Source organism: Sylvia atricapilla, chromosome 3 (genome assembly GCF_009819655.1).
Source record: "Sylvia atricapilla isolate bSylAtr1 chromosome 3, bSylAtr1.pri, whole genome shotgun sequence".
Lineage (NCBI taxonomy): Eukaryota > Metazoa > Chordata > Aves > Passeriformes > Sylviidae > Sylvia > Sylvia atricapilla.
This window is the reverse complement of record NC_089142.1, coordinates 3247920-3274026: the sequence shown is the minus strand read 5'-3', so window position 1 is coordinate 3274026 and position 26107 is coordinate 3247920. Positions and strand designations below refer to the sequence as shown.

The 26107-nt window shown below is 44.1% G+C and overlaps 3 protein-coding genes across 4 annotated transcripts; 1 reads left to right on the top strand and 2 right to left on the bottom strand.

Annotated features, from left to right (window-relative positions):
- Nucleotides 1–12788, top strand: LOC136359818 (gallinacin-8-like). The gene is made up of 6 exons (XM_066316756.1): nucleotides 1–19; nucleotides 5533–5664; nucleotides 7478–7485; nucleotides 9521–9611; nucleotides 10157–10290; nucleotides 12285–12788. The coding sequence occupies exons 1-6, from the start codon at nucleotides 1–3 to the stop codon at nucleotides 12291–12293; spliced, it is 393 nt and encodes a 130-aa protein (XP_066172853.1). The 3' UTR covers nucleotides 12294–12788.
- Nucleotides 12789–13870: 1082 nt separating this feature from the next.
- LOC136358688 (gallinacin-9) lies at nucleotides 13871–17397 on the bottom strand. 2 transcript variants are annotated; one of them, XM_066314634.1, is made up of 3 exons: nucleotides 17249–17397; nucleotides 14749–14878; nucleotides 13871–14100 (listed from the first exon to the last, which is right to left on the bottom strand). In XM_066314634.1, exons 1-3 carry the CDS (start codon nucleotides 17304–17306, stop codon nucleotides 14085–14087), a joined length of 204 nt encoding a protein of 67 aa, XP_066170731.1. In that variant the 5' UTR covers nucleotides 17307–17397; the 3' UTR covers nucleotides 13871–14084. The 2 variants fall into 2 exon arrangements, with proteins under 2 accessions (XP_066170731.1, XP_066170732.1); XM_066314635.1 differs by lacking the exon at nucleotides 13871–14100 and having other exon boundaries at nucleotides 14745–14878.
- A 7881-nt stretch (nucleotides 17398–25278) lies between these two features.
- LOC136358689 (gallinacin-10-like) lies at nucleotides 25279–25811 on the bottom strand. Its single transcript, XM_066314636.1, has 2 exons — nucleotides 25666–25811; nucleotides 25279–25415 (listed from the first exon to the last, which is right to left on the bottom strand). Exons 1-2 carry the CDS (start codon nucleotides 25721–25723, stop codon nucleotides 25279–25281), a joined length of 195 nt encoding a protein of 64 aa, XP_066170733.1. The 5' UTR covers nucleotides 25724–25811.
- Nucleotides 25812–26107: the final 296 nt, after the last annotated feature.

The window sequence follows — 26107 nt, the reverse complement described above, 5'->3', positions numbered from 1 at the left end:
ATGAAGTACATTGTAAGAGGTAAATGGTACATTGTAAGAGGTAAATGATACATTTCCTAATTTAAATGATTGCTGTTTCTAACTGACCAAGACCTCTGCAAGTGACACCATGTCTTACAGAACCTTTAGTACCAAAATTAAACTGAAATATTTTCATTGCTGACTGGCAGTTTATTTACTTCCTAGTCATGTAATTTTTTTGTTACTTTGATATTAAGTTCTGAAGTAGAACCATACAATAGTCTGAATTGGAAAGGACTTTTGAAAGGTGAATAAATCCAAGCCCTCTGCAATGAGCAGGGACATCATCAACTAGATCAGGTCAGCCCAGAGCTAGCTCAGAGCCCAGTCCAAGTACACAGGCACACAGAAGTGTATAGCAATTATCTATATGTATGTGAAAACAGGACTATAAACCATATCCCTTACAAGCATACCCTGACACAGCTTTTTATTCTCTAGATAGTTTTTGTCTGTGAACTGTTTCTGCAATAAGGAAAAAGGGTAATTGAATTTCTGGCGTGTCTGCCAACATCTGGCCATAAAACTGAAAAATGGAGGGAATAAAATTGCAGAAGTTGCAGTTGCTCCACCTCTTGCCAAGTGTTTGTGGTTAACTTGCCAACTGTTAAACTTTCTCAACCCAATTCCTCAAGGAAACAAAGGTGCATTTGTTAATACTTATTGTCTGTAAGTTCCTGTGTGCAAGTACTCAAGGGCTTGGCTTTAACACTGGGCACACTGTTTAATATAAATTTCACATGGTCACAGTCCCATCCAGGCCATCAAAAAACCTCTGTGTGGACCAGGGGAAGGGAGAAGCAGAGAAGGAGTGGAGCACCTTTGGCAGAACTCAGCAAGGTTTTGGGTTGTGGCTCTTAGGGTAGACAATCCACCCCCATCTGAAGCTCCCTATCCTTCTGAGCAAGAGAAAGACACTTTCAATTGTTATGGTGGGCTCAGCATTTTGTGCAATAATTCCATGCTGAGGAGCTGCTGTGCCTGATGCAGGTGGGATATACTCCAAAGTGAGATGTCCTCAAAGGAGGCTGCAAAGTGTCTGGAGAAGAAATGTCTTTCAACATTTTAAAATCACAAGGTTTGAGTAATTTTACCAAGATCACCTTCCAGAAGAGAAGGAGGATCTTATCTCCACCTTAGGAATTTGTATCTAGCACAGAAGATGAAGCAATTAGGAGCAAAAAGGAGAACCTTAAACGCTGTTCCTAGTATTTTACTTCTGAAAATAAAAAAGGAAATATCATGGACATATTTCAGTAGTGTTACCCCTAATTAAAGTGCTTCAAACTGTACACAAAATGCATTTAATCAAGCTCAATACTTTAATGATTATTCAGTTATCTTGAGTAAATTATGAGAGTAACATCTGCATGAATAATTGTCGCTCCATCTTTTGACCTGACACCTAATTAAAGGTACTGTGGTACAAGGGCAGAGTGCCCTTTCTTTTTTGAGAACCACAATGTGACTGGCGGTGATGTGTGTGGGGTCAAAGCTCCTTGGCACAGGCCAGGTACCCCAAAGTTTCTAAAATTCAAAGAACCTTTGTAAACTGAAACAAATTTTCTGGAGAAAAATGGCAGGAGTAATCTCACCAAATTTTAGATATCCTAAAAGGAAATATGAAAGTACAAACTATTTTCACTGCTATTCCTTTATGGATAATGGAGAGAGACTGTTCTATGGACTTCTATAGACATTGGCAATAAGACTTTTAGAAATAAAACATAGAAGTAACAGTAGGGAGAGAAGAAACCCAGAAACATTGCAGCAGGAGGAGGAATTTTGGAATAAGAGCCACGAGCACTAATTTCTGCAGAACAACACAAGTGGCAGCTGTGTCTCTCACAGAGCCAGAATCTGCTCTTCAGAGGGTTTTTTAAAATATGTTCTCACCTTTCCAAACCCACCCAGAAAGTCATTAGAAATCCAAACCCTCTGTGTTTGGTAACACATTCTGCTGGGCACTATTGCTGGCTGTTCAGCAACTGCTTTTGAAGAGATAAACAAATCACTATGTTGAGCATCCCTAACTCTTGGGAATATATTTTTTTACTCTCTTTCCCTTTTATTTACTTTTTTCCCCCCTGTTTTGTGTTGTTCATATGTTCCAAAATATTCCTGATTTTCCTTTTCATAAGGTCTGCTCAGAAGCAAAATTTCTCAGGTGCTTCCAGGCCCTCTAAAGGAAACATCTGGAGGTGTTTTGACTTTACCTACACTTCTAGGCCATGAGGGCAAGGAAAAGGAGACAGAAGCACACATTCCAGGCCATATTTTGGTTTTTTGCAATCAGAAAGGAAGGTTCACTTTGAAACTGGAGGTACTGAGGGCTCCTTATTTATAAAATAGCAGAAAGGTTTGGGTTGGAAGGGACCTTACAAAAACGTCTCAGCCACCTACCAAGAGCAAGGACACCTTCTACTCTCCCAAATTGCTCCAAGCCCTGTCCAACCTGACCATGGACACTTCCAGGGATCCAGGAGCAGCCACAGCTTCTCTGGGAACCCTGTGCCAGGGTCTCCCCACCCTCAAAGAGAAAATGTTTCCCTCCTTCCCCAAGAAGAATCACCCGAGGTTCAACCACATGAATGCCATCATAACTGATTTTATTTTAAAGGGGAGGAAAGAAATCGTTTCCACATTGTTGCCTGGTTCGTGTTTGTGATGTTTGCTTCACTGCCGGGGCAGATTGTGACAGCTTTTCATTGCAGCAGGAACTGGCGGCACCAGGAGCAATGGGATCAGGGTGACTCCCAGGAGCTGCTCAGGAGAAGCTGGATGGATTTCCAAGGTGGATCCAGGGACTCTTCAGCTACTCCACCCCCTGCATGAAGAAGAGAGAGTCTCAGGCTACCCACCTGTAGGTTTTCTGCAGAGATGTTCTCCTTATCTCATTACATCAGAGCAGAGGCTGCTGCGGGATGTGAAATCCCCCTCTATGCCTGCAGGTTTGGCACCAGAAAAGTGAGACAGGTGGCAGGAGTTGTGCCTCCAAGAAGCTGCTCTGGAAAAAAGATAATGAGGATATGAGCCATTCCCACAGAGATCCCTGCATCTCTACTCACCTTCTGCAGCAAGAATATCCACTGCTACACTCCCCAATCCAGTAATAGGGGCGACGACAAATCCCTGGGACACAGCGTCCGTTTTGGATTAAACAAGAATTATGTAGCCTAGGAAACTCTCGTCCTGCACAGCACAGAGAGAAGAGTAATTTACCATGAAAGTGATCAAATACAGTCTTCTTTACACCCCTCACTCCTTACCTGCAGCCCCTTGGAGCAGCAGGAAGAGAACGACCAAGAGCAGGTGAAGGATCCTCATGGCCACAGCTGGGATGTGAATTCTTTACCTGAAATGAGCAGAGAGCACAAGGCTGAACAACACTGGACAGAGAATTCCCTCCTGGCCATGAGGGACTGCTTAAAAAATGTGCCTGGAGACACCAAAGCCAAAATCTTTGCACAGTGGATTTGGGCAAAGAGAGTGAAAACCTCATCCTTGGAGATATTAGCAATTTCAAGGAATGCTTCTCTAAACAACCTGACCTAATTAGTACCAGATTCAGAGTGGAAACTCTTGGATTAGCTAAGACCTTAAATTATTCTGGGATTCTATGGCATTTTGGTGCTGTTTTCCTTTTTTTTTTTTTTTTTTTTTTTTTTTTTTTTTTTTTTTTTCCTTCTTTTAATTTTGATTTTACTGCAGTGAAAAAAGATGTCCCAGATCTTTTCAGCACCAAACAGATTACTCTGGAAACCAGCATAGGCCCACAAATTGTCCCCCTTCCACATAATAAGGTACAAAAAGAGTTAAGTGCATGAGCCAGTCTTAATCCTTAGGAAATTCTAAAAAAAAAAAACCCCGACATCTCTATCTTTTCGATATTAGTTAAGGTAGCAACTCATTCAAAATGTTATTGCATTCAGGCAAGACGTGGCTCAAAATGCAAAGCTCAGCTGCTGTGCTGGCTGGGTGTCTGTTTCTGGAGAAAAACATTTCTGTCTCTGATGTCTCAAGGGAAGGTTCCCAGGTCTCTGCTCCCCTTGGAGATCAGCAAACCCAGAGTCCTCCTGGAAGCTCTGCAAGCAGCCAGTCCATGGTTCTACAGAGTACAGAAGGCCACTTGCTGGACTAAAGAGAGGGAAGGGGTTAATAATCAAAGCAGAGACTTGAGACTGATGAAAGGAAAAGAGGTTTATAGAGATGGAGAGGTGAATGTGGCTCTCCAGAACCAGGAAAAATTACCTGAGGAGAAGGTGGAGGATCACTGCTGCTTCTGCTCTCCCGTGGATCCACCACTCCCAAATACGCCTATAAGGGGTTGGGGATGAGCCAATGCAGCTCCTGGCCAATGAAGATAAAGCATTTTCCAGCCTGTGTTTTGTTTCTTCCAATGAGAAGGGAAGGCCCAGTTTGGGACTGCTCTCACCACGGAGCCCCAGATCTTTGTGCAACACATCTTAGACCATCCAAGTTTGTGTAAGGCCCGTTAGACCACAGGGTGATGTAAAATACATGGAGACATGCAGTGAGGGCTCCTTCTGATCCTGAGGGCTCCTTACTTGTGCAATCCCAGAGTGGGCTGGAAGGGACCTTAAAGATAATCCAATTCCTCCCCCTGCCATGGGCAGTGACACCCTCCACTACCCCAGGATGCTCAGAGCTTTGTCCATCCCAGCCTTAAACACCTCCAGGGATCCAGGGGCAGCCACAGCTTCTCTGGGAAACCTGTGTCAGGACCTCACCACCCTCACAGGAAAAAATTCTCTTGTCACAGGGAAAAATTTCCCTGGAAAATAATCACTGGTAATGCCACCAGCTTCTCCTGGTGACTGCTGTGGTGCTTTACAGATCCTCTGGACCAAGAAGCCAGGACAACCAGAAACCTTAATGCCTAGGAGGGATCTCAAAATTGCATCAGGAAGAGGACAGGAATGAGCTGTGGAAATCTGTGTGGATTTTAAAGTATCTCAGTGCTGGAAATATCTTCCTCAAGGTGTATCAGCTTTGTATCTGCTCGAGTGTCCTGAATGAAAAGGCAGCTCAGATGTCCACCTTCAGGTTACCAAAATTGAGGGTTTGTTCCCAATTGGGCCAGCTCCACATGGGATAAATCATGGCTTTACAGTGCAGTCAGGGAAAAACAGACAAGTGCTTTAGAACTGATCCTTTAGAGATGTGAAGCTCAATTTCTGCTCTTTGGTCTCCAAGCAGCACTTTTATCCTTGTATTTCCAGGGGTTTGGAAGCAGCTGGCAAACCCTGTTTGCTTCTGCCTTCCCTGAGTTGGGGGGGGTCTTTGCTGTGAGAGAGATGCAATTCCCAAAGGGAGCAGGGGCAGCTCACTCCACATCTCTGCTCAAAATACCCAGCAGCAGACGGGATTTCCAGGCAGGGTTTGGCCAAGTCAGGTCTGGGCAGTCAGTCAAGGTCAGTGAATGGACAACAGGGCTCTTTCCCCATGGATTTCATGCCATTTTTTGCCAGCACCAGGACGTGCTGTGAGGACAAACGTTGGGCAATTGTACCAAAGGTCTGTCATCCCTCCTGTCATTTGTGCAGGGGACGCTGGAGGAAGAGGATGGCAGAGAGAAGGTGAAGGATCCTCTTTGCTTCAAGTGTCTGGGGACATCCCATGGTCACAGGTAAGGTAAGGTGACATATGGACAGATAGGGTTTAACCCAGTGGCCTTCACACCAGCTCCTAGAGTAATTCAGGGTGCTTTGGGCTGGCTGAGATCTCCTCCTGGAACTGGTGGAAAAGGGTCAGGAGAGAGGAGAGCAAGCCATGGAGGAGGAATGTGACACTGGGACATCTCAGGCAGCACTTGTCTAAGTGTGGGCCAAGGAACTGGGACCTGAATATTCACTGGGAACAAAGTCTGAGGTGTGCTGATTGAGAAAAAATCAACTGGGATTTAGAAGAGTCCTTCCATATATTTATTTTAACAATATTTTATATATACATATATCTATGTTAGTGTGGATTTTTCTAGGAGGATTGTAGAGAAACAGGACAGTAAGAAATATCACTACAGAAATTTTCTATGTTTAAAATAAACAGTTACTGAAATTTATACCCTGACTATTCCTGGCTAAATCACAGGTTAGAATATCTGGATTATTCTTCTCTATTTGCATGTTCTTCAGTGAAGGTAAAATATAAAGCACTTGAGTAAATTTGGCCTTTTTTCCTTTTGAAATATTTATATATTATATGCACAGGCATACAAATATATATTTATGCTTGGAGAACATCATTTTGGGGGCTCCACACAATGTCCTTTGCAGTACTCTGGGAAAAGGGAACTGAGTAAGACATTTAGAGGTCAAAATGCTTTCAGGATGCAATATTAGTTGATTTTAATATTCCTTCTTTAATTGCATGTGCTTAACTGCCAGGAAACAGGTGAAATGTATCACTTTTGTAATCATGAGTGGCCAAAACAATGCTTAGAGTCAATAACAGTATGTCGGAATTAAAATAAGAGTTAAATTATAGTATTTAGGATATTCAAAGGAAGTCTACCATCAATCATAAGAAAAAATAAAATTAATTAGTTAAAGATCTTATCTAAACCCTAATATTTGAGCTTGGATCTGTTTTGTTCCAGTTTGGGAGGGTTTTACATGCACAAAGTGGAAAAACAGGAAGAAAGAATATTTTTACCTTATTTTGATCTCCTTTTTACCCCAAAATCTCAGTTCAGAGCTCTGTGTCTCTAAAAATTCATTTATATATTTAACATTCACTTCATAGTCTATTTGTGCTTCTTTACATGTCATCACTTGAGTTATTTAAGTTTTGGGGGTTTTTTTTGTTTAAGAACAAAATCAGAATCCAAATAATAGAAACAAATGCTCTTCCATATTTTAAAGCAAATATACACATTCTTCCAATTAAATTACGCAGGAATGGGATTTTAAATAGCTGTCTTTTTTTTGGGGGGAGGCTGTTCAGTGCCCAGCTACCCTCTGGGTGAAGAACTTTTCCTGATATCCAACCTAAACCTCCCCCAACTCTGTTTCATTCCATTCCCTCAAGTCCTGTCAATATGTTTTTGAGAGCAGTGACTGGTTTCTTGTCCATCTGCAGTCCACAGCAGACTGCAGAGCAGGGAGGGCTTTGAGTCTGGCCTGTCAGAAAACATCAGTCACTCACATATCAGCACTGGGAATCAAAAGACATCAGAATAATTAAGGAAGAAAAAAATCCATAAAATCCAGCTGTCAGAATAATTTCAGTACTCTTCACTGAAGAAGGCTGCTGAAGGGGAATTTCAGCATTAGCTCTTGATTGCCATCTTCTGGGAGAGACCTGGGAAGGTGAATGCTCTTTGGAATACAGGAATGTTGGGGTTTTTCCTGGTCTCTTGGTGGTATGAATGAAAACACAATATCTGAGCTCACAGGTGCCTTCAGGGTTCAGATTAAACCAATGCTGTCATCAGTTTCTGTAGTCCAGATCCTCAGAGAGTACATATTTGACCAAAATATTTTTGTGAAAGTTGTTTCCTTTGCCCACCTAGAATCAGAAAGGCTGTGTGGATGTGGGTGCTTCCCTGGAATTAATTATTCAAACAAAAATTATTTTCTGTGGGACAAGCAGAACACAGATGTGGCAAATCCATGAGAATGAAAGAGTGGCCAGCAGGTCAAGGGAGGGCAATCTGCTCTTGTGACATCCTACCTGGGGTCCCCAACATAAGGACAGGGACCTGCTGGAGAGAGTCCAGAGGAATCCACAGAGATGCTCCAAGGGTTAGAGCCCCTCTGCTCTGGAGGCAGGCTGGGAGTGCTGGGGATGTTCACCTGGAGAAGAAAAGGATCTGGAGAGACCTCAGATCTCCTTCCAAAGCCTAAAGATGCTCCAGGAGTGCTGGAGAGGGACTTGGGACAAGGGATGGAGGGACAGGACACCGGGAATGGCTTCCCACTGCCAGCGGCAGGGATAGATGGGATGTTGGAATCCTCTCCTATGAATGTGCTGAAGCACTGGCACAGGGTGCTCAAAGAAGCTGTGGCTGCCCCTGGATCCCTGGAAGAGCCCAAGGCCAGGATGGGGCTTGGAGCAGCCTGGGATAGTGGAAGATGTCCCTGGCCATGGCAGGGGGTGGAATAAGATGAGTTTTAAGGTCCCTTCCCACCCAAACCATTCTGGGATTCTATGAACACAGAGGGGTCTCACCTTTATTTCACAAATTGCAGAATCCGAGCTTCCCTAATTCAGCTGTTATGGGGCTGTGGATGCATCTCCAGGCTCCAGACCCTGCCCTGCAGGTTCAGGTCCCCCCTGGATCCCAAACTGCGTGTCCCAGGCCATCGTTTCCCACCCCCCTGGAGGGATCGATGTGTCGGGCACACACTGGGGAGGTGGGAGGTGTTTTTGGGAAGAGCCAGTTCCTGTCCCAGGGGAAAGGCAGGGAGTTCACAAAGAGGTCACCATCCCCCATCAGCTGCTGGGAAGTGACATTTCAACTGCTGGGAATTGCTGTGCAAGTCCATGTCCTTGGCCAGCTGGCCCATGGCAGCTCTGTCATCCACAGAATGTATAAAAACAGTTGTTCTGGGGTGAGACATCACTCTGTGAAGATCCCCTGGAGTGGAACCAGGTGGGACTCTCTCCTCAGGTCCTTTTGGGTGAGCTAAAGGTGCAGTTTTCACACCAATTTCAACCAAAGAGGACAAAAGCATGTAACTTTTGATAAAATTTGTTGCTCCTCTAAAAAGAAATTAATTCCGAGATGTAGAATATTGCAGCATAATTAAATCCCCATGAATATCTGAAATAATCATGGTTGGTGCTTGGCATTTCAGTAATGATGATTATTACACTCAGTGTTAGTGATTATTAATTACTAAATTAGTTGGTATTATTTTCCCAAGGTAGCTGGACTCTGCAGTGAGAAATGATGGTGGAGAGACAGTTCAGGGCTTTCAGGATGGATAGATGTCTCCTTAGATTTTCTGTAAAGATATTTCAAGGAGTAATTACTGGCTTGAAAGCTAAAAAAATGCCATTACTTGAGTAATTAAAGCTTTGGGGTGTTTATATTCAAAGCAATTGCAAAGGCTTAAGTTTTTAACTAAATAAAATGGATATTTTAGTCATTAATTAACTTGCTTTGAAGATGAATCACTGCACCGTATGGGCTGCCATAATTAAAGTTAACTCAATCCCAGTCAGACTCAGCAGTGCTGATCAAATGGAAAAAAATTAATAAAAATATTTATAGTTATAAATACATTTTATCAATCTTATGGTGTATGCTTTCAAATTTATCTTTCCTTAAAAACTGTTATTTCTATAGATTAATTCTAGAATATTTGTTTTATTACAAATATTTGTAATAAATTTGTTAATTTGTAAAAAATTTGTAATAAATTTGTTTTATTTATTTAAAAATTGCAGCTAATTTGTCATTAATAGTGTTTGTGCTGGGTAATGACAAGTGCAGGTTGAATGCATGACTTCTTTTTGGTTTTTTTCTTAGCATCTGCTGTATTTGGTGGCACTGAATTTGGACATGAAGATCTTTTCCTTTTTCTTTGCTGTTCTCCTCTTAATGCTTCAGGGCACTTCAGGTAAGAGTGAAATAAACTCTAAGGAAATGCAGAGGGAAAATTGTGAGCATGGGAAAAAAATAGAAATAGGAATAGAAATTAAAGCAGAAATAAAAGGAATAGGAATAGGAATAGGAATAAGAATAGGAATAGGAATAGGAATAGGAATAGGAATAGGAATAGGAATAGGAATAGGAATAGGAATAGGAATAGGAGTAGGAGTAGGAGTAGGAATAGGAATAGGAATAGGAATAGGAATAGGAATAGGAATAGGAATAGGAAAAAATAGAAATATAAATTAAAAGGGGTTTAGTCCATCTTGCCTATGGCCAAAGTGCTGCCAGAATGCTGGGGCACATTTTTACCAGTGACCAGACACCAAATGGGTCCATGGGATGCACTGAACCCTCCAAGTTTGGAAAACAAGGGAATTTAATGGTGTGGAAGTGGCTAGCCTGCAGGTAAACTTCAACATTGCTGCCGTGCTACAACCTGGATTGTTCTTAGTCTTCTTTGGGAAGGCAAATCACCACTCTGCATTGTTTTCTTTTTTCACTTGTGCCCAGGTTTCCTGCGTGCCCCCAACACCGAGGCACAGTGCAGACAGGCTGGGGGGGTCTGCTCCAGCCACCACTGCCCTCAGCCCCACACCAGACCCTTTGGACGCTGCCAGCAGGGAATTCCCTGCTGTAGGACCGTGGTGAGTCCAGGAGCTGATGGATCACACACCCACAGAAGGGTTGGAAAGGGACTTTCAAGGTCATCTATTCCACCCTCATTGTCATGGACACCTTCAAAAAGATCCAGTTGCTCCAAGCCCTGTCCAACCTGGCCCTGAACATTCCCAGGGATTTATTGGGGTTTATTACTCATTTATCACTCATTTTTGTTCATCCAGTCTGGCTTTTACTCCTCCAGTAGAAGCTGGCAAAGAGCAGAGACTCTGCACACTCAGATGCAGGATTTCCTGAGGATTTCCTCACTGCTTCCCTCAGTAGCATTAATGATGCAGCTCAACCACCTCGTGGGAAAGATCACAGTGAAACTCCTTTGGCAGAGAGAATTAATTAGCTGTCTTGGTTTAGATAGACAGGTATCTGCCAGGGAAGATTGGAGTCTCCCTTGGAATGTAAGCCCCCCCTCCCCTTTTCCAAATTATTATAAATTTGCAAATAAAGGTTGTCAGGCAAAGATTTTGGGAATAGGTATAGCAGTTCTTTACTAGGGATATTAAAGAAAATACAAATGTTTTAGTACAAAAAATAAGCAAACAAAAAAAAAAAAAAAAAAAAACAAAAAAGAAATCCTAGAAAAAAAAGCCTGTCAGAGTCAGAAATACAACCTGACATCCTGTTGGTCAGGGTGTTGGAAACAATCCAAAGCAAGCCCTCCTGGAGTGGCAGATGTGGTCCTGCTGGAAGTAGAGATGGTCCTCGTGGAACCAAAGGGTCCAGAGATGGGTCCAGTCTTTTTTGGGAATCCCATGGGAACACTGGATATCGGGTGACACTCCTGGCTCCCTTTTATCTAGACGAAAATGGTTTGGCTCCTCCTCCCTGGGAAGAGCATCTCACAATGGGATGATGTAATGTGTCATGTCATGGGTGAGCTTCAATGGCCCATTAACAGAAGATATCCCCATGGAGGGAAGAACAGAGATAAGAAACAATGCCCCACCCGGTTTTAACAGCTGGCTTGTTATCAGTTACCCCCTCCCTTCTGGAGTTACAACAGATAAAGAAAAATCTCCCCAACCGGGGTTCAACAGATGGGATAGAATAAACATTTTTTTGTTGTTGTTACAAAAACCCCAAGACATTAGCCAGAAATGAACTCTTTTTGCTGCTGTTCCCATTAGCTGGTTCAAGCTGCTCATGATGAGTAGTACTGGCTTCCAAGGACACATCTCCTGATGTGCACACTCCTGAGACTGGGATTTTTGGGTCAGACCAGGAAATCTGCATGTTCTACCTTGCAAAGGCTGCCTGGTCCCATAGTTGGAAGAACAGCCTGAAAGTCTTGTTGTTCTTCCACATTATTTTTTTCTCCTTTTCCACAGACTCCCTCTTCTAGACAAAATCAAAATATTTGCTCTAGTGAAAGGTGTCCCTGCCCATGGTAGGGAGTTGGAACCAGATGGTCTTTGAGGTCCCTTCAAATCAAAATAATTCTGGTGATTAATTTATTCTTTTTCCCCTCAAATTCCTTACTGGAATCCTAAAGTTCACCCCATATCTTTATTCCAATATGAACTGCAGCAACAAATATCCCTGAATACTTACACTCTGCCTCCACTGATTCTAACATTTCATTTTCTTGGTTTTTTTTCTTTTTTTCCCCTGTTAAATGGTGCAGACACTTTTATTTTTGGATAAACTTACTTAAACTTTCTTCAATATTAGTAGCAAGAGATGTTAAAAACAAAACATGACCAGCAGAAATTCTTTTCCATACCAGAAATTCCAAGAGGAGTAGGAAGCTTCAGGCACAGAGTGTGGTCAATTAATTATTAATTAAAATAGAAAAACAATTAATGATTAAAATTCAGCAGCAGTAGGACTGTGAATATCCTGAAGAGCTGGATTCAGGAATATCAAGCCTTGGTGCTCATTCAATCCCTTCTGTGCATTTTATTTAATTTCTTTCCTGGTTATAAGTACAAATTCTCAACATTTCTTCCCTTTTTTTTTGCAGTATGATTAGTGACCACTGACATCTCAGATGGGCTAACCAGAGCTTCTGGCAATTTAAGGGATGCATCATCTTTTTGGAAAATCTGGAATTCTGAGCAGAAAATATGCATTTGAGACATGCAAGCACGCGCCACGATGTGAACAGAAAGAGAACAAACCCCTCCACAAACAACCTTAATGACCTGGAGAAACTCCAAAGCAGTTCTTGAACCATCCAGAAAAGGCCAATATTTTTCATTTTTGAAAATGTTTTTCTGCTGAAATTTTATTGTGTGAACCAACATCTGTCCCAGAGAGGTCACCAGCATGCAGGAGTTTGTGCCTGTGAGAGGATGCAAAGCTCTTCCTTTGGACCTCGGAACAGCTATTCTTTTATTATTGTTATTATTATTTTATTATCCTTTTGGATCCAGCAATAATGTGAGTAATGCCAGAATGCTCAGCTAAGGTGTTTATATTTCATAATCTACACATCTCAATAAATTTTAATAAACTTGCTCTGGAAGATCTGTGCTTGATCCTTATCCCTGAGGTTTCACCTCCGTATGCCTGTGAGAAACAATATCCTTATCCCTGTAAACAATATCCTTATCCCTGTAAGGAATTCTCTTGCATTTTTATTGGAAGGTCTCACCTGGAAGCAGTGTGAGATGTGCCTTGTGGTAAACTTATCCAAGAAAAGGGGAGGAAAACAAACCCATGTAATGACAGGAGTATATCCTTGTCCTAATAATCATTGATTTGATAAAGAATAACTTCAAGGACAGCACTTGGAGAAACCTGGGACAGCAAAAGGTGCCTCTGTCCATGGCTGGGGTGGAGGCCCATGGCTGGTGGATGAACTTTAAGGTCCTTCCCCACTCAAACCATTCCATGATTCTGTGACTCTCCAAACCCACTGTGACTGGGCCAGTGGAGAGCTGGCACAAACTGATCAGGTTGAGCACCCAGGGAGGTCCTGAAACCATCCAGCAGCTCATGGCATGGAGAGCATGGACACTTGGAGTTGTCCCTTGTCTCAAATCCTTGTGGCCTTTGCACTGGGGATGTTAGGGACAGGCAAGGGAAGGAGGGGATGAGTCCTGGTGATGAGAATCCAGGGTGATGGACACACAGCCCACTGCCTCCAGACAGAGCAGTGCAGGGAAAACCAGTTTGACCGGTTTAGGATCCAGAGAAATTAAATTCCATGGACATGATAGTGGTGTACACTAAATAGAGACAGCAGGAGCAGAACCTTGTCAATGTAGTCACTCAGTTTCAAGCCCTTTTGCCACCCTGGGGTTTCTCTGCATTCCAAACATTTCAGGTTGGGCTGGCAGATGCAGCCCTGGAGAGGAGCACAGGACTGAGCCTGTCTTCTGAATCCCAGCTCTGGGCTGAAATGGCAGCTGGAACAGGCTCTAATGTTTTTCCAATTATTAATATAAATGTTACCACACAAATCACTCCAACACACGGTGATTTAACAGGACTTGATGACACATGGACTTAATGTAGTTAAATAAAATTCATTTACATCTGATTTTTATAGACAATAATAACAGCACACGCCACCCTTACATACATGAGCAAGTATCAGCAACATGGTTTCACAAGAACTTGCTTTTATTAGAATTGAAACTGCAAATGTCTTTACTGGACAAGAACTCCTCCTCAGATGTTCTTGTGCTCCTGAGGGCCTCCAGCCCCATGGGAAAGGCTCCCCAGAGCACTGAGAGCAGGATCCATCGATGTCAAAAGATGGGGGACGTCTCAGATGTCCAGAGCTCTTCTCTGAGTGGTCAGTGGGGTGTCAGGTTTAGGAGCTGGGGGTCCTGCAGAGAAAAGTCAGCTGCTCAGCTCATCCACCAAACAAATAAATTATACCTCGACACCTCAGACTGTCACCCTGATGGGGACATCAGGGAAGTCACGAGGGTAAAGACAGCTGGGGACTTTTGTAGGCTGGACGTGTGTTTCTGGCCATGAGACAACCCAGATAAAACATGGGATGAGGCTGTGACCTCTCAGCACACACCACAGCTACTCGCTTGTGGCTGCTGATGCCCCAGAGTACCAGAGACACCTTCCACTGTTCCAGATTCCTCCAAGTCTCATCCAGCCTGGCCTTGGACACTTCCAGGAAGCCATAGCTTCTCTGGGCAACCTGTTCCAGGGCCTCCCCACCTTCACAGGGACAAATTTCTTTCTAAAATCCAATTCAAATCTGCTCTCTGTCAGACTGAAGCCATTGCCCCTTGTCCTGTCACTCTTGTAAAGTCTCTCTTTTTCTCCAGAATATTTCAACACCACAAAGGTTCTGCCTTATTTTCACCACACACAAGTCCTAGCAGCTAGTAGCAGGTACTTTCTGGAGGTTTTAGGGGGCTGTGAGAACGGGCTGTGAAGCTGAAAAGGAGGAACACACAGTGATTCTACTTGTTTTTGGTGCAGCAGCTCTTCCCGGGAGGAATTCCTCTTACCATTTGCAGCATTTTAGCTTCCCACCACGGCAGGTCCCGATGTCAACCAGAGGAGCAGAGCAGGGCACAAAGGAGCAGGAGCCCCGGCTCTGCCGGCAGGCAAGGGTGTCAGCGGCTTCCTGGCTGTAAGCTGCAAAAAAAAAAAAAGGCAAAATTCACGTTTGTTTGTCCTAGCAGAGGACTGGAGACTTGAGGCGTGAGATTTACCTGGCGCTGTGCTAAGGTTTTGTCGTCAAGTTGGATTCCATCCCTAATTTGAAAGGCATCACAGGTTTGGTCCAAATCAAGTCTACCACATTTCAGCCACTTTGTCCCAGTGGTTCTCGAGTCCTTTCTCTCTCAATCCCATGTTATTCAAGGGTTACTTGTTTTTGATGACACTCAGCTGATTTTAAAGTTACCATTAGACCTTGGTTTTCTTTATCTCTTAAATTAAAAAGCCCTGTAGTGTTTTATGCATATAACCTTTATAAAGAGATAGAAAATAACTGGTGGCCTTTTCCATAGAGATTCTACTGGAATTGCACCAGTCTTGCAGCCATCTCAGGGGGCACGGAGTTTTTTTATATAAATAATACATTCTGTAGTGCACGAAGCAGGAAAAGCCCAAGAAAACAATCCCAAAATATGCAATACAAATTTTGTCTCAATGGTTCTACATTTTTTGTTTGAGTAGACAGACATTTGATGGTCCAAGAAAGCTGGTACAAATTTGAGACTACTGCAAATCAAATTGAGAGCTGCTTCAAAAACACCCAAATAGCCTGGAATGATACAAGGGCTCCAAACCCACTTAATGCACATGGACAATAGAGAGTTCAGGCAAAACCCAACAGTCAGGATAACATTATTCCCAAAACCAGATGAGGTCTCCCAATCTAGAATACACAGTCAGGAATATGTGGGTGACAATTTGAGAAGAGAAAGCTCTCATGTTGCCAGATTATATCTTCAGCATTATTATAAAATTGCCTCAATAAAATCCTCAGGGAATTGTTCAGGTTGGAAAAGGGTCCTTGGATCTTCCAAGACCATCAAGTCCAACTGTTCCCCCAGCACTGCCAAGGCCACCACTAACCAGTGTCCCCAAGTGCCACATCCACATGTCTTTTAAATCCTTCCAGGGATGGGGACTCCACCACTGCCCTGGGCAGCTGTGCCAGGGCTGGAAAACACTTCTGGTGAAGAAATGTTTCCTTAATATCCAATCTAAACCTCCCCAGGTACAGCTTGAAATCATTTTCTCTCCTCCTGTCCCTGTTCCCTGGGAGCAGAGCCTGAATCCCTGGCTGTCCCCTCCTGTCAAGAGTTGTGCAGAGCCACAAGGTCCCCCCTGAGCTTCCTTTTCTCCAGGCTGAGCCCCTTTCCCAGCTCCCTCAGCCTCTCCTGGTGCTCTGCCCCTTCCCCAGGTCCATTCCCTTCCCTGGACACGCTCCAGCCTCTCAATGTCCCTCTTGTCATGAGGACCCCAGAAGTTTTCCCAGCACTGGAGGTGTCCCAGCAGTGCCAGCACAGGGAACAGGCACTGCCCTGGTCCTGCTGCCACCCCAGAGCTGGGACAGCCCAGGTGTCATTTGCCTCTTGCCCACCTGGGCACACCTGGCTCATGTCCAGGTGTTGTCACCAGCACTCCCAGGGCTTTTTCCAGTTTTCCAGTCACTCTGCCCCAGCCTGGAGCTGCAGGGGTTGTTGTGAGCAGCACTTGGCCTTGTTGAACCTCACACAATTTACCTCATCCTATGGATCCAGCCCGTCCAGATCCCTCTGCAGAGCCTTCCTGCCCTCCAGCACATCAACATTCCTGCCTAACTTGGTGTAATCTGCAAATTTGCTGAGATTACCCTCAATCCCCTCATCTGGATCATTCATGAAGGTATCAAACAGGACCAGCCCCAGTACTGAGCCCTGGGGAGCACCACTGGTGACAGCTCAACTTAACTCTGTCCCCCACACCTCTGTGGGCCTGCCCATCCTCATAGTTTTAATCCAGTGAACAGTGCACCCATCCAAGACAGGGACAGCCAGTTTCTCCAGGAAAACTCTGTGGGAAATGGTGTCAAGGATTTACCAAAATCCAGCTAGATACCTAATCCACCAAATGGGACACCTTGTCATAGAGGAGATCACGTTGGTCAAGCAGGGTCAGCTTTTCATGAACCAGCACTGGCTGTGTCTGATCCCCTGGGTGTTCTGTACATTAAGACACTCAAGATGAGCTGCTCCAAAACCTTTTTTGGCATCAAGGTCAATACAGGACCATCTTTTCTTTTTCCCATCTTGTCATTGTATGCTAGAAAGAAACCATCAGTATGACTGATGATTTCAAGAACCTTGAATCAATAGCTTGAAAATTAGGACTATGACCAGGGAAGTGGAATTCTGATAGGAAAGTCATGGATTCCAGGAGCAGAGAGGTAATCTGGCCCTCAGCACTGGGATCTAGTGAACTTCTCTACCTCTTCCCCCTTTCAGCCCCCATCTCATCTCTTTTCAGCCTCACCTGGAGCGGCCTGGAAGAGGAAGAAGAGAACAGCGACGAGGAAGAAAAGGATTCTCATGACTGGCAGCTGGCAGCAAGGCAGCTTTTGCAGGGATGGAGACAACACCAGTGTGAACAGAAGCTGTCCGAGACCGAGCACAGGTGGTGCCTCTGCATATAAAGGCTGTGGGACAGAGCAGGGTGGGTGGAGGAGGGGCTGCCTGCAGAACAGAGAGTTCATTGCCCCGTTCCCATGGAGATTGGTGATGTAGGGAGGTGTTGCAACCTCTCACGTTAGAAGATGCCCGACCTGAGCCGTGACCACATCTTACCCAGCTGACCCCAGCAGGCAAACCATCCAGCTGGTGGGCTGGGCCCAGGGAGGACATGGGATTGGAGCAGGAGGGAGGTGGGTTCCTGGGATCCGCAGGGCTGTAAACCATGTAATCCATTGTAAACCATGCGGAACTGATGGTGCCCTGTTGGCCAAGGTCTGGTGGCAGCGTGTCCTCCCCCGCGGTCAGCAGGGTGGGCAAAGGAGAAAACTCCTCCTTGGAGACAAGAGCATGGAGTGACAAGACAAGAGACAAAGGCTTCAAGCTGAAAGAGAACAGGTTTGGATGAGACATTCAGAAAAACTCCTTCACTGTGAGTGTGGTGAGGCAATGGAACAGGTTGTCCAGAAAAGCTGTGGCTTCCCCATCCCTGGAAGTGTTCAAGGATAGGTTAGAAAGGGCTTGGAGCAACCTGGGATAGTGAAAAATATTCCTACCCAGACAGAGGCTTGGAATGGGATGATCTTTAGGGTTCTTTCCAACCCAGACCATTCTGTGATGATGAGGATGAATGCAGGAAAGGATCAGAGCTTTAGTCCTTGTTTGGGTTGGAGTTGTAGGGCTGCAACAGAAGGAGACAGGGCAGGGCTCAAAGGGTCATGGATATTCCCCCTCCTGGCTATGAAACTGGTGAACATGGCAGTTGCTCCAGTCTCCCAGGAATTTTTCCAGCAGAGTTCACAGCTCAGTCACTGTCTGTACCTTTTATTTGTGACTCTAGCCATTTGTACCAAATGTCACAGAAATCATTACGCAGAAAAGACTGACAGAACACCCCTGTGTGTTGTGCCACACTGTCATAGGAGACTGATCCTAATTCCCTCCAGCAACCCCTAAGATCTGTCCTGAAAGCAATGATATCATAGGCTGACCTTCTTCCCAAATCTAGTCTGCAGGGAGTGTCAAAAATTACTCATTCTTGCCCAAATGATCTTGGTTTAATGACATTTTCTCTTGCTGTCAATCACCTTGCTGAATGTGGTTACGAAGAGACTCACATATCTCTGATTTCACAGATTCAACATACCAAATCTACTTCCTTGTGGTGTGTCCACCTCTCATCTCACCTTGTAACTTATTTCTGTATCTGAAAATAAAATCTTATCTTGTTTGCAATGCATGTGGCGCTCCAGCCATATCTAAAATGGACCAGAAGAAGTGTCACCAGAACTCCCCACAGTCCACACAGGACAAACCTAAAATCATCAATGAAACAAAGTCACGAGAGTGTTTTAATTATTTACTGCTTCAGCTGGAGCAGCAAACTGAAGTGATGGAGAGCAAGAGCAGGCGTGAGGCCTGACTGCACACAGAGGGCAGAGAGGTCTGTGCCTGGTGAACCTGCTGCTGCAGGTTGGGTGTAGGGCATGGAAAGGCTTCAGGTCTTCAGGCTTTTTTAAAATCATTAATTCAGTATATTAGGGCTAGAAATAAGCAAAAATCTTCTTGTGGGTGGATGAGGAGGTTGAGGAGGGGCAAGAGAATACAGATGGCAAAGAAAATGAATTCCCACTCATACTTCATTGAGCCTACATCCTTGAGGAATGTGGTGAGGAAATGGACCTTCAGACCTCTGCCAGGAGCTGTGAGAGCTGGAGTGGGCAGTGATGGTTTAGGGAAAGGTCTTGTTTTTTCACACACATTATTGAGCCAGAAGCACAGGCTCTAAAATGGGCTCTTGCTGTCATCCTTCCTCCATTTCCCTCCTGGATACAGAAGTTTCAAGGAGTCAGGAATTTATATTAAATCACTCTGTGCCTGTGTGTGCCTGGAATTTTATTTAAGGGAGTCAAGGAATCTCCTGGACTCCTGATTTGTGATCAAGGACATGGACACAACGCCACAATCCAAACCACTCTGAGCACCTGCCCAAGGTTTCAGACAGGCAGCCCATCCACCTGCACTCTCAGCTTCACTCCTGGAAAGACAAAAAGAAGGGGAAAAAGTGCAGTCCATGATCTTAAAACACAGCCAGCTGTAAGGAAACCATCTAGGGTGAAGCTTATTTGTAGAAAGAACAGGATATAATGGAAAAGGGAAAAGTGCTTTCTATTCCTTGCATAACCCCCCTCCTGCCTTTCCCAGGCAGCACAAGGGGAAGGGACGTTTAACTGGGGGAGTGAGGCTGCTGAGCAAACCTTGCTGGGATTGGGCCATGATGTCACAGATGGTTCAATGTTCTTTGGAACCAAACAACGTCAGGGAGAGGGAAGGAAAGGGGGGATGGCTTCAGCCTCCTCAACTCCCTCCCCCAGCTCCAGGTGGAGAGTGGCATCAATGCTTGTGCCAGGTCCAGGCTCCCTCCATGGAAACATGAATGTACCTGGGGTGATGACAGTCCTCTTGAAGACTACGTGGCACCAGGGAAAGGGAGCTTGGACACCATGTTCCACTTCTTCCTTTTTCTTTTGAGGACCAGGAAAAGATGATCCAAACAGTCTCCAGTGAACAGAGAAAACACTGAGGCTATGACTGACAGGAAATTGTTGATCTTGAGATGTCAGTTGGAGTTAATATTTGACCTGGCAGCCAAGCAGTGGGTGGTGGATTTTGCATGGGACCTGTCCTTTTGAAGGAAAATCGTTTTGTCACCCAGAAAGAGCAAATTCATCTGTTTGGCTTACTGATCCTTCAGAGAGCTTGGGAAATCTGCCTTTACACCTTGGGAAATCACCACCTGTGGTCTGTATTCCGGACTGTGGGGAAACCAGTACAGATATCTTTGGCCCTGAAGGAGTTTCCCTTGCTTTTAATTACAGCTCATGAGCAGCTAATCTGCCTGATCAGAAGGGGAGAATTAATTTAGAGACCATCTCCTCTGTTCTAGCAGTAAATAAACAGGCAGAAGCAAAGAAGTGGTGTTGAGTTCCCCTGTCCCAAAGTCAATGGCATGGAATAAGTGACAGAGAGAAAGAAAATATTTGCAGCCACAGCGAAGGTGACAGTGGGCAGAGGGTACACGATGTTCGTTCTCCTTGACAGAGCGCTCAGTAAAGGCTGCTCATGCATAAAACTCATTTTCAGTGGGGGAACTCCAGTCTTAGGGACCAAAGTGCCTGTCCAAGGCCAGTCACGGGACCATCTCCAGTCTGTCCTGGCCATGGACCAGAGCAAGGAGGGGGATAAGTCACTGCTTGCAGACTTTTGGAAAGCACTGTTCCAATCATCATTTTGAATACTGATCTGTTCTTCAGGTCATCAAGGAAGAGCTTTTCTGAGGTCCTGCATCAGCTTTGGAAGGGGAATATCAACCAAAACAACTCTTTCCTCCCATAGCTTGAACACTATCAAAAAGTTTTGTTCAAAACTGCCAGCCCCTCAAAGGGAAAACACCAGTGGTGTCCTAGGAGACAAGTTCTCAATAGACACTTGGGAAGTGGGAAGAACGCTCAGTGGTCACTGCAGGAGAGAAACAGGGCAGGGAACTGGGATGGGAGAAGCAGATCCCTGTAGGGCCATCAACAGAGGAGAGCTGTGGGAGTTGTCTCACATGAGGCCAAGCCCAGGTTCCACTCAGGCTCATGGGGATGCAGAGGTGAGATGGACACTCCAGGGGCTCCATAGAAATTGGGCACAAATGAAAGAATGAGCCTGCAGTGAGGCTGAAATGCCAGACCTTGATGGACATAAGCTCCAACATCCAGAGACAGAAACGGAGACAATCCCATTTAGAATAACACCTCTGTGATTTATACACCAGACGTGTATTTCTTTGGGGCAGCAGCGAAATCTGAGGCTCAGTCTGTTCTGAATTTATCTGGATTTAATACCAGAGATTTTCTTCAGGATGTTGTGGTTTAACCTAAGCCAGAAAGTCAGCGTCAGGCAGCTCTTGCTCACTTCTGCCCTGGTGGAACGGGGAGAAAATCAGAAGAGTAAAAGTGAAAAAACTTGTGGGTTGAGATAGAGACAGATAAATAACTAAAACAAAAGCTCTGCAAGCAAAGCAGAACAAGAAATTTATTCACCACTTCCTGGAAGGTGGCAGGCAGGTGTCCAGCCATCCCCAAGAGAGCAGGAATTTACCACAGGTAACCGTTATTTGGGAAGAAAAATTCCATCACTCCAAATGTCTCTTCTTTCCTTGTTCTTCCTGCAAGTTTTATTGCTGAGCATGACCCCAGATGGTCTGGAATATCCCTTGGGTGACCTGGGGCCAGCTGTCCTGGTTCTGTCCCCTCCCAGCTCTTTGTCACCCCCAGCCCTCTCCTTGGTGGGGAGCAGAAAAAGCCTCAACTGATTCCTGCTCAGCCATAAAAAGTTATCAGTGAATTATCAGCACTGTTCCCAGCACAAATCCAAACCACCATTCCATACTGGGAAAGGAATTAAATCCATCCCAGCCGAAACCAGCACAAAGAAGGAACTTGAGGGATGTAGAACCAACCATCTGTGTCTGTTTTGTAAGTTGGACATGACCAGGTTGTGGGCAGTGAGATGTCCTTGTTAGAGTGTGTTCTTTAAATATTGAATTTTGTGGCTGTTGTTGAGAATAGGTCTGATGATCTAAAACCCAGTCTACACATCACGCAAAATCTTGTCTTTGTGGAGGGAGAGAGTTCAGACCTCATTGCTGTGTTAATAAATTCATGCGTGTGTGTGTATTTTTAATGCATATTTATTTTATATATTAAAAAATTGCAGTGCTGCAGGTGTTTATTGGTTCCCATATTGTCATCACTGTGTTAATAAGTTCAGGTATGTGTGTCTGTGGTTTTTTTAATTCATATATACTTTATACACATATATATAAAATTTGTAATACTGCAGGTGTTTATTGGTTGCTATGTAGTCATCACTGTGTTAATAAATTCAGGTTTGAGTGTGTATATTTTTAATGCATGTATATATATATATATATATAATTTGCAATATTGCAGGTGTTTATTGGTTGCTACGTAGTCATCACTGTGTTAATAAATTCAGGTTTGAGTGTGTGTATTTTTAATGCATGTAGATATATAGATATATATATATATAATTTGCAATACTGCAGGTATTTATTGGTTGCCATATCATCATATAATTATTCTCTCTCAAGAATTGCCTGAACAGTTCTTCCCACTCAGCTTTCATTCCTGTCATCCTAAATGCTTTATTACCATCATCAAAACTGCTCTTTTAGTTGTTCCCTTTCCCAAATCCTTTGGGAATATGTGAGACTGCACAGACTCACCTGTTTAAAAAATACTGCATCACTCTGAGCCTTGAGTCAAGACCAGAGAAGAAATCACTGTGAGTAACAGCAAAGATCATGGGTTGTGGTTTAAGAAAACCTTTATTTTCACATGCAAATAAAATAATAATATATATATTGCTTCACATCCTCCAAGAGCTGCATGAACCTGAAGTGATTGAACCTCCAAACACCCCTGTGAGGTAGGCTGGAATAGGTGGCCAAGGAGCCAAAGTGGCTTGAGTATTAAAAGCAAAAAGGGAGTGACTTCAGCGAGGAAAAACCCGGATCTCCAGAAGCGGTGTGCTAACAGGACATGCCCTCTGGAAGCTTCTTTTAATGCTCATTTGCAGGAGGCTTTAGATAGAGGAGGAATCCAGGGGAATCAGCTCCTCAAGGCAGTGGAAATGTTGCTGGTACAAGGGCTCTGGTCCAGGAAAGACTTTTCTTCTTACTCTGCCAAAATCCTGAAAAGATACAAAGGGTCTTGTTATTGTGCTGCAGTGCGACCTCAACTCATTCTCTAAAATCCTCAATACCTTCTAATTACCTTTCAAAATGAACTTAGAGGGTGGGTTCAGCCTGCAGGTTTAAAAACCTACATCTCTGTGTGTGTGTATTGGGTGTCCATGTCTGCAGATAACCAGTGTATAAGAACTGTGGCCACTGGCAAATGAGTTACATGACCACTTGTAATGACATTTTTTATTCAGTTTACACCGAAATAAAGATTGGGGATTTGATGTAGTTACTGAACACATAAGTCTAGTGCCATCTGAAGTGCTCTGGAGTATCAGCTTGGCCTCCAAACATCTATCTTTTCTGAAAATCAATGTTTTCCCTTAGTTTTACTCAGCCAGATACATTGATATGATTTAAATATTCCAAGGCACCTCAAACACCACTAAACATCTCAATATATCCTGCTAAATCAAGCCCTTCATGTTTAAGTTCAAAGATTTGTTTTCGAGCAATTTGAGCTGAAAAAAGAAATTTATATTGAACTTCAGAATAACCTGTTGGTTTTAACTTCTATTCTTATGTTGGTCAGCTCAGTCAAAAATCAAACAGGCAGTATAAGAACTTTTATCCTGAACGCTAACATCCGTCAGTATCAGGTACATTCTTCCAAGAAAGACTATTTCTATAGGAAAATTACACCTGAAACCAAACTCAGGAGGTCTTGTTCCTTTCCCAGGCTCAGTTTTCTTTTGGTCAGGTCTAACAGATGTTTTGACAGAAATCAGATGCTGGAGATCTTCCACCTGCTCCTACCAGTCCATTTGCTATCAGTGGAAATTGATTCCCAAGGAGGATGAGTGGTCACAGACACTTAGGGATCACATCACTCCATTGTAAAAGCATCTAATATCAGGTTCCTTCTGTTCTATTTATATTCCTGAATTCCCAAATGCATCCTTAGCATCTTATTCCTTAGCATCTTATTCTCCTGGCAACAAACCTGTCCTGTTATTGGAATTACTTGGGTTTCCTGAAACCACTGAGGATCCCCATTTGCTGAATAAATGTATAAAACTTTTTTTTCTAGAACCATCTCATCAGATTTCTTCAGTTTCTGGGAACCTTTAGACCCTGACAATTCTATAAATAATGAAATCACAGAAAAAGGAATTCTGGAATATTCAGACATTCACAGGTCTGAGCTCTCCCTTTGTTTGGAGCCAAGGTCTGTCCAGTCACATCAGTGGCTGGGGATCTGCCTGAACATCATGGCTGGGATGAATTATAGCACCACACCAGTTCTCTACCATCAAAGGTACAGGAACCTCTCCTAATCTGGCACTGAATTTAGGGGGTGTGAATATCACTGCCGCTCACAGGGATCATCTCCTGGTCATAAATGGGACAAAGTTATTCTAAGAATTAAGTAGCTGGAGAATATGTTTTATTTTAAGTTGAAGGGCGTTCCCCAAAAGGATGTTCAAAACCTTGAGGAAAGAAAAAAAATCTGGCTATCAGGAAAACTCAAGACATTATTAGAAAGTGGTCTCCAAGGTCAAAAGTGAAATGCGCACCCAAGTCTCCACTCACTGACAGATTCACTCCTCTTCACCTTTCTAGGAGCTGTGCAGTGGTGGGAGGAAGGAGAGATGGGGAGAGGTTGAGAAACAGAGTTCTGTGAACAATTTTACCCCTTTAAATGTACATTCTCTAGGTGAATTTTAAAATAAAAACAGAGGGAAAATAAAATGTTTCTCCTGATGGGTATAAATACTGTGAATTGTTCTCATAATAATTTCTTGAAAAAAACTTTCCTTTCTTTTCCCCTAGAAACTAAAAATAAAGATAATAACACTAAATTCTTGGAAATTTTGACCATTCTGAACCCTTTCTCCCATGCATAACTTCCATTCAAATGGATTTTCTCCCTAAACAGGCATCAACATTACACACATGTTCCTCTTCCCCACCTAGGGTTGCCCTGCAAGCCCCCCTGGAGTTTTGCTAATTATTCAGAGAAACAGTAGATAAAAGAGGGGACCTTCTCAGGCCCCTGAGATGTTTTGTCACTTTGTCACTTACTTGGAGCAGCAGTTCAGGGCCCCAGAGTGACAGGTCCCCCTGACAGTGAAGGTGGGTGGGCAGGGCCCAGCACGGCAGAAATTCCCCTGGTTCCGGCACTCCACGGTGTCAGCAAAAAAAGGGTCTGCAGAACCTGTGGGGAGTGGCAGGAGTTAAAATCTCAGCATCCTGCCTGGAACAAGCAGAGCTAAATGCTCAACAAATCATGTGTTGTCCTTTTTAGCCAAGAGGAGCATCCTGAGGGCAGATGCTCCTGGTGCCACCTACTGCACCATCCCCGTGGATTCAGATTTTGGCTTGCAGCTGATGGTGGCTTTCCCCCCACCGTGAACCCTCTTCTGCTTGCAAACCCTTTTGCTGTTTGTAGGATTTTTGCTTCTCACCTGAAGTAGCCTGGAAGAGGAGGAGGAAGACAGAGAAGAGCAGGTAGAGGATCTTCATGGCTGTCAGCTGCTTGTGGCCTGTGAGGTCCTGCAAAGCACCTGGAAGACCAATGGTGGCTGGAGCTGGCTTGAGGAAGGGCTGGACAGACCCCTGGTATTTATAGGGCCTGTGGAGTTGTGCAAGTGTGACAAGTCAATGAGTAACTGCCATGAACTTTCTGGGGAGGGGCTGGTTATCCCCTCCATCACAGGTGGCAGGGAACGTGTTGCAATCCCCCCAAGGGTGAATTTCCACTTCGTGTGTCAGTTATATAATCTGACCATCAGCCAAGCCTGACTGAGCTGTACCAATTTTCATGGCTTTTGGAAACCTCTTCCAGACACAGGCACCAGGATGGGTGGAGGGGACTTGGAGTTAATGACCATTGGCGTGGAGACTCAG

Bases quoted from the DNA above. Each gene is read 5' to 3' on its own strand.
- LOC136358689 (XM_066314636.1), bottom strand. From the start codon at position 25,723: ATGAAGATCCTCTACCTGCTCTTCTCTGTCTTCCTCCTCCTCTTCCAG. The intron at 25,416-25,665 runs GTGAGAAGCAAA...CACTCCCCACAG, and splicing joins CCTCTTCCAGGCTACTTCAG to GTTCTGCAGACCCTTTTTTT.
- LOC136359818 (XM_066316756.1), top strand. The intron at 9,612-10,156 runs GTAAGAGTGAAA...ACTTGTGCCCAG, and splicing joins AATGCTTCAGGGCACTTCAG to GTTTCCTGCGTGCCCCCAAC.
- LOC136358688 (XM_066314634.1), bottom strand. From the start codon at position 17,306: ATGAGAATCCTTTTCTTCCTCGTCGCTGTTCTCTTCTTCCTCTTCCAG. The intron at 14,879-17,248 runs GTGAGGCTGAAA...TTTTTTTTGCAG, and splicing joins CCTCTTCCAGGCCGCTCCAG to CTTACAGCCAGGAAGCCGCT.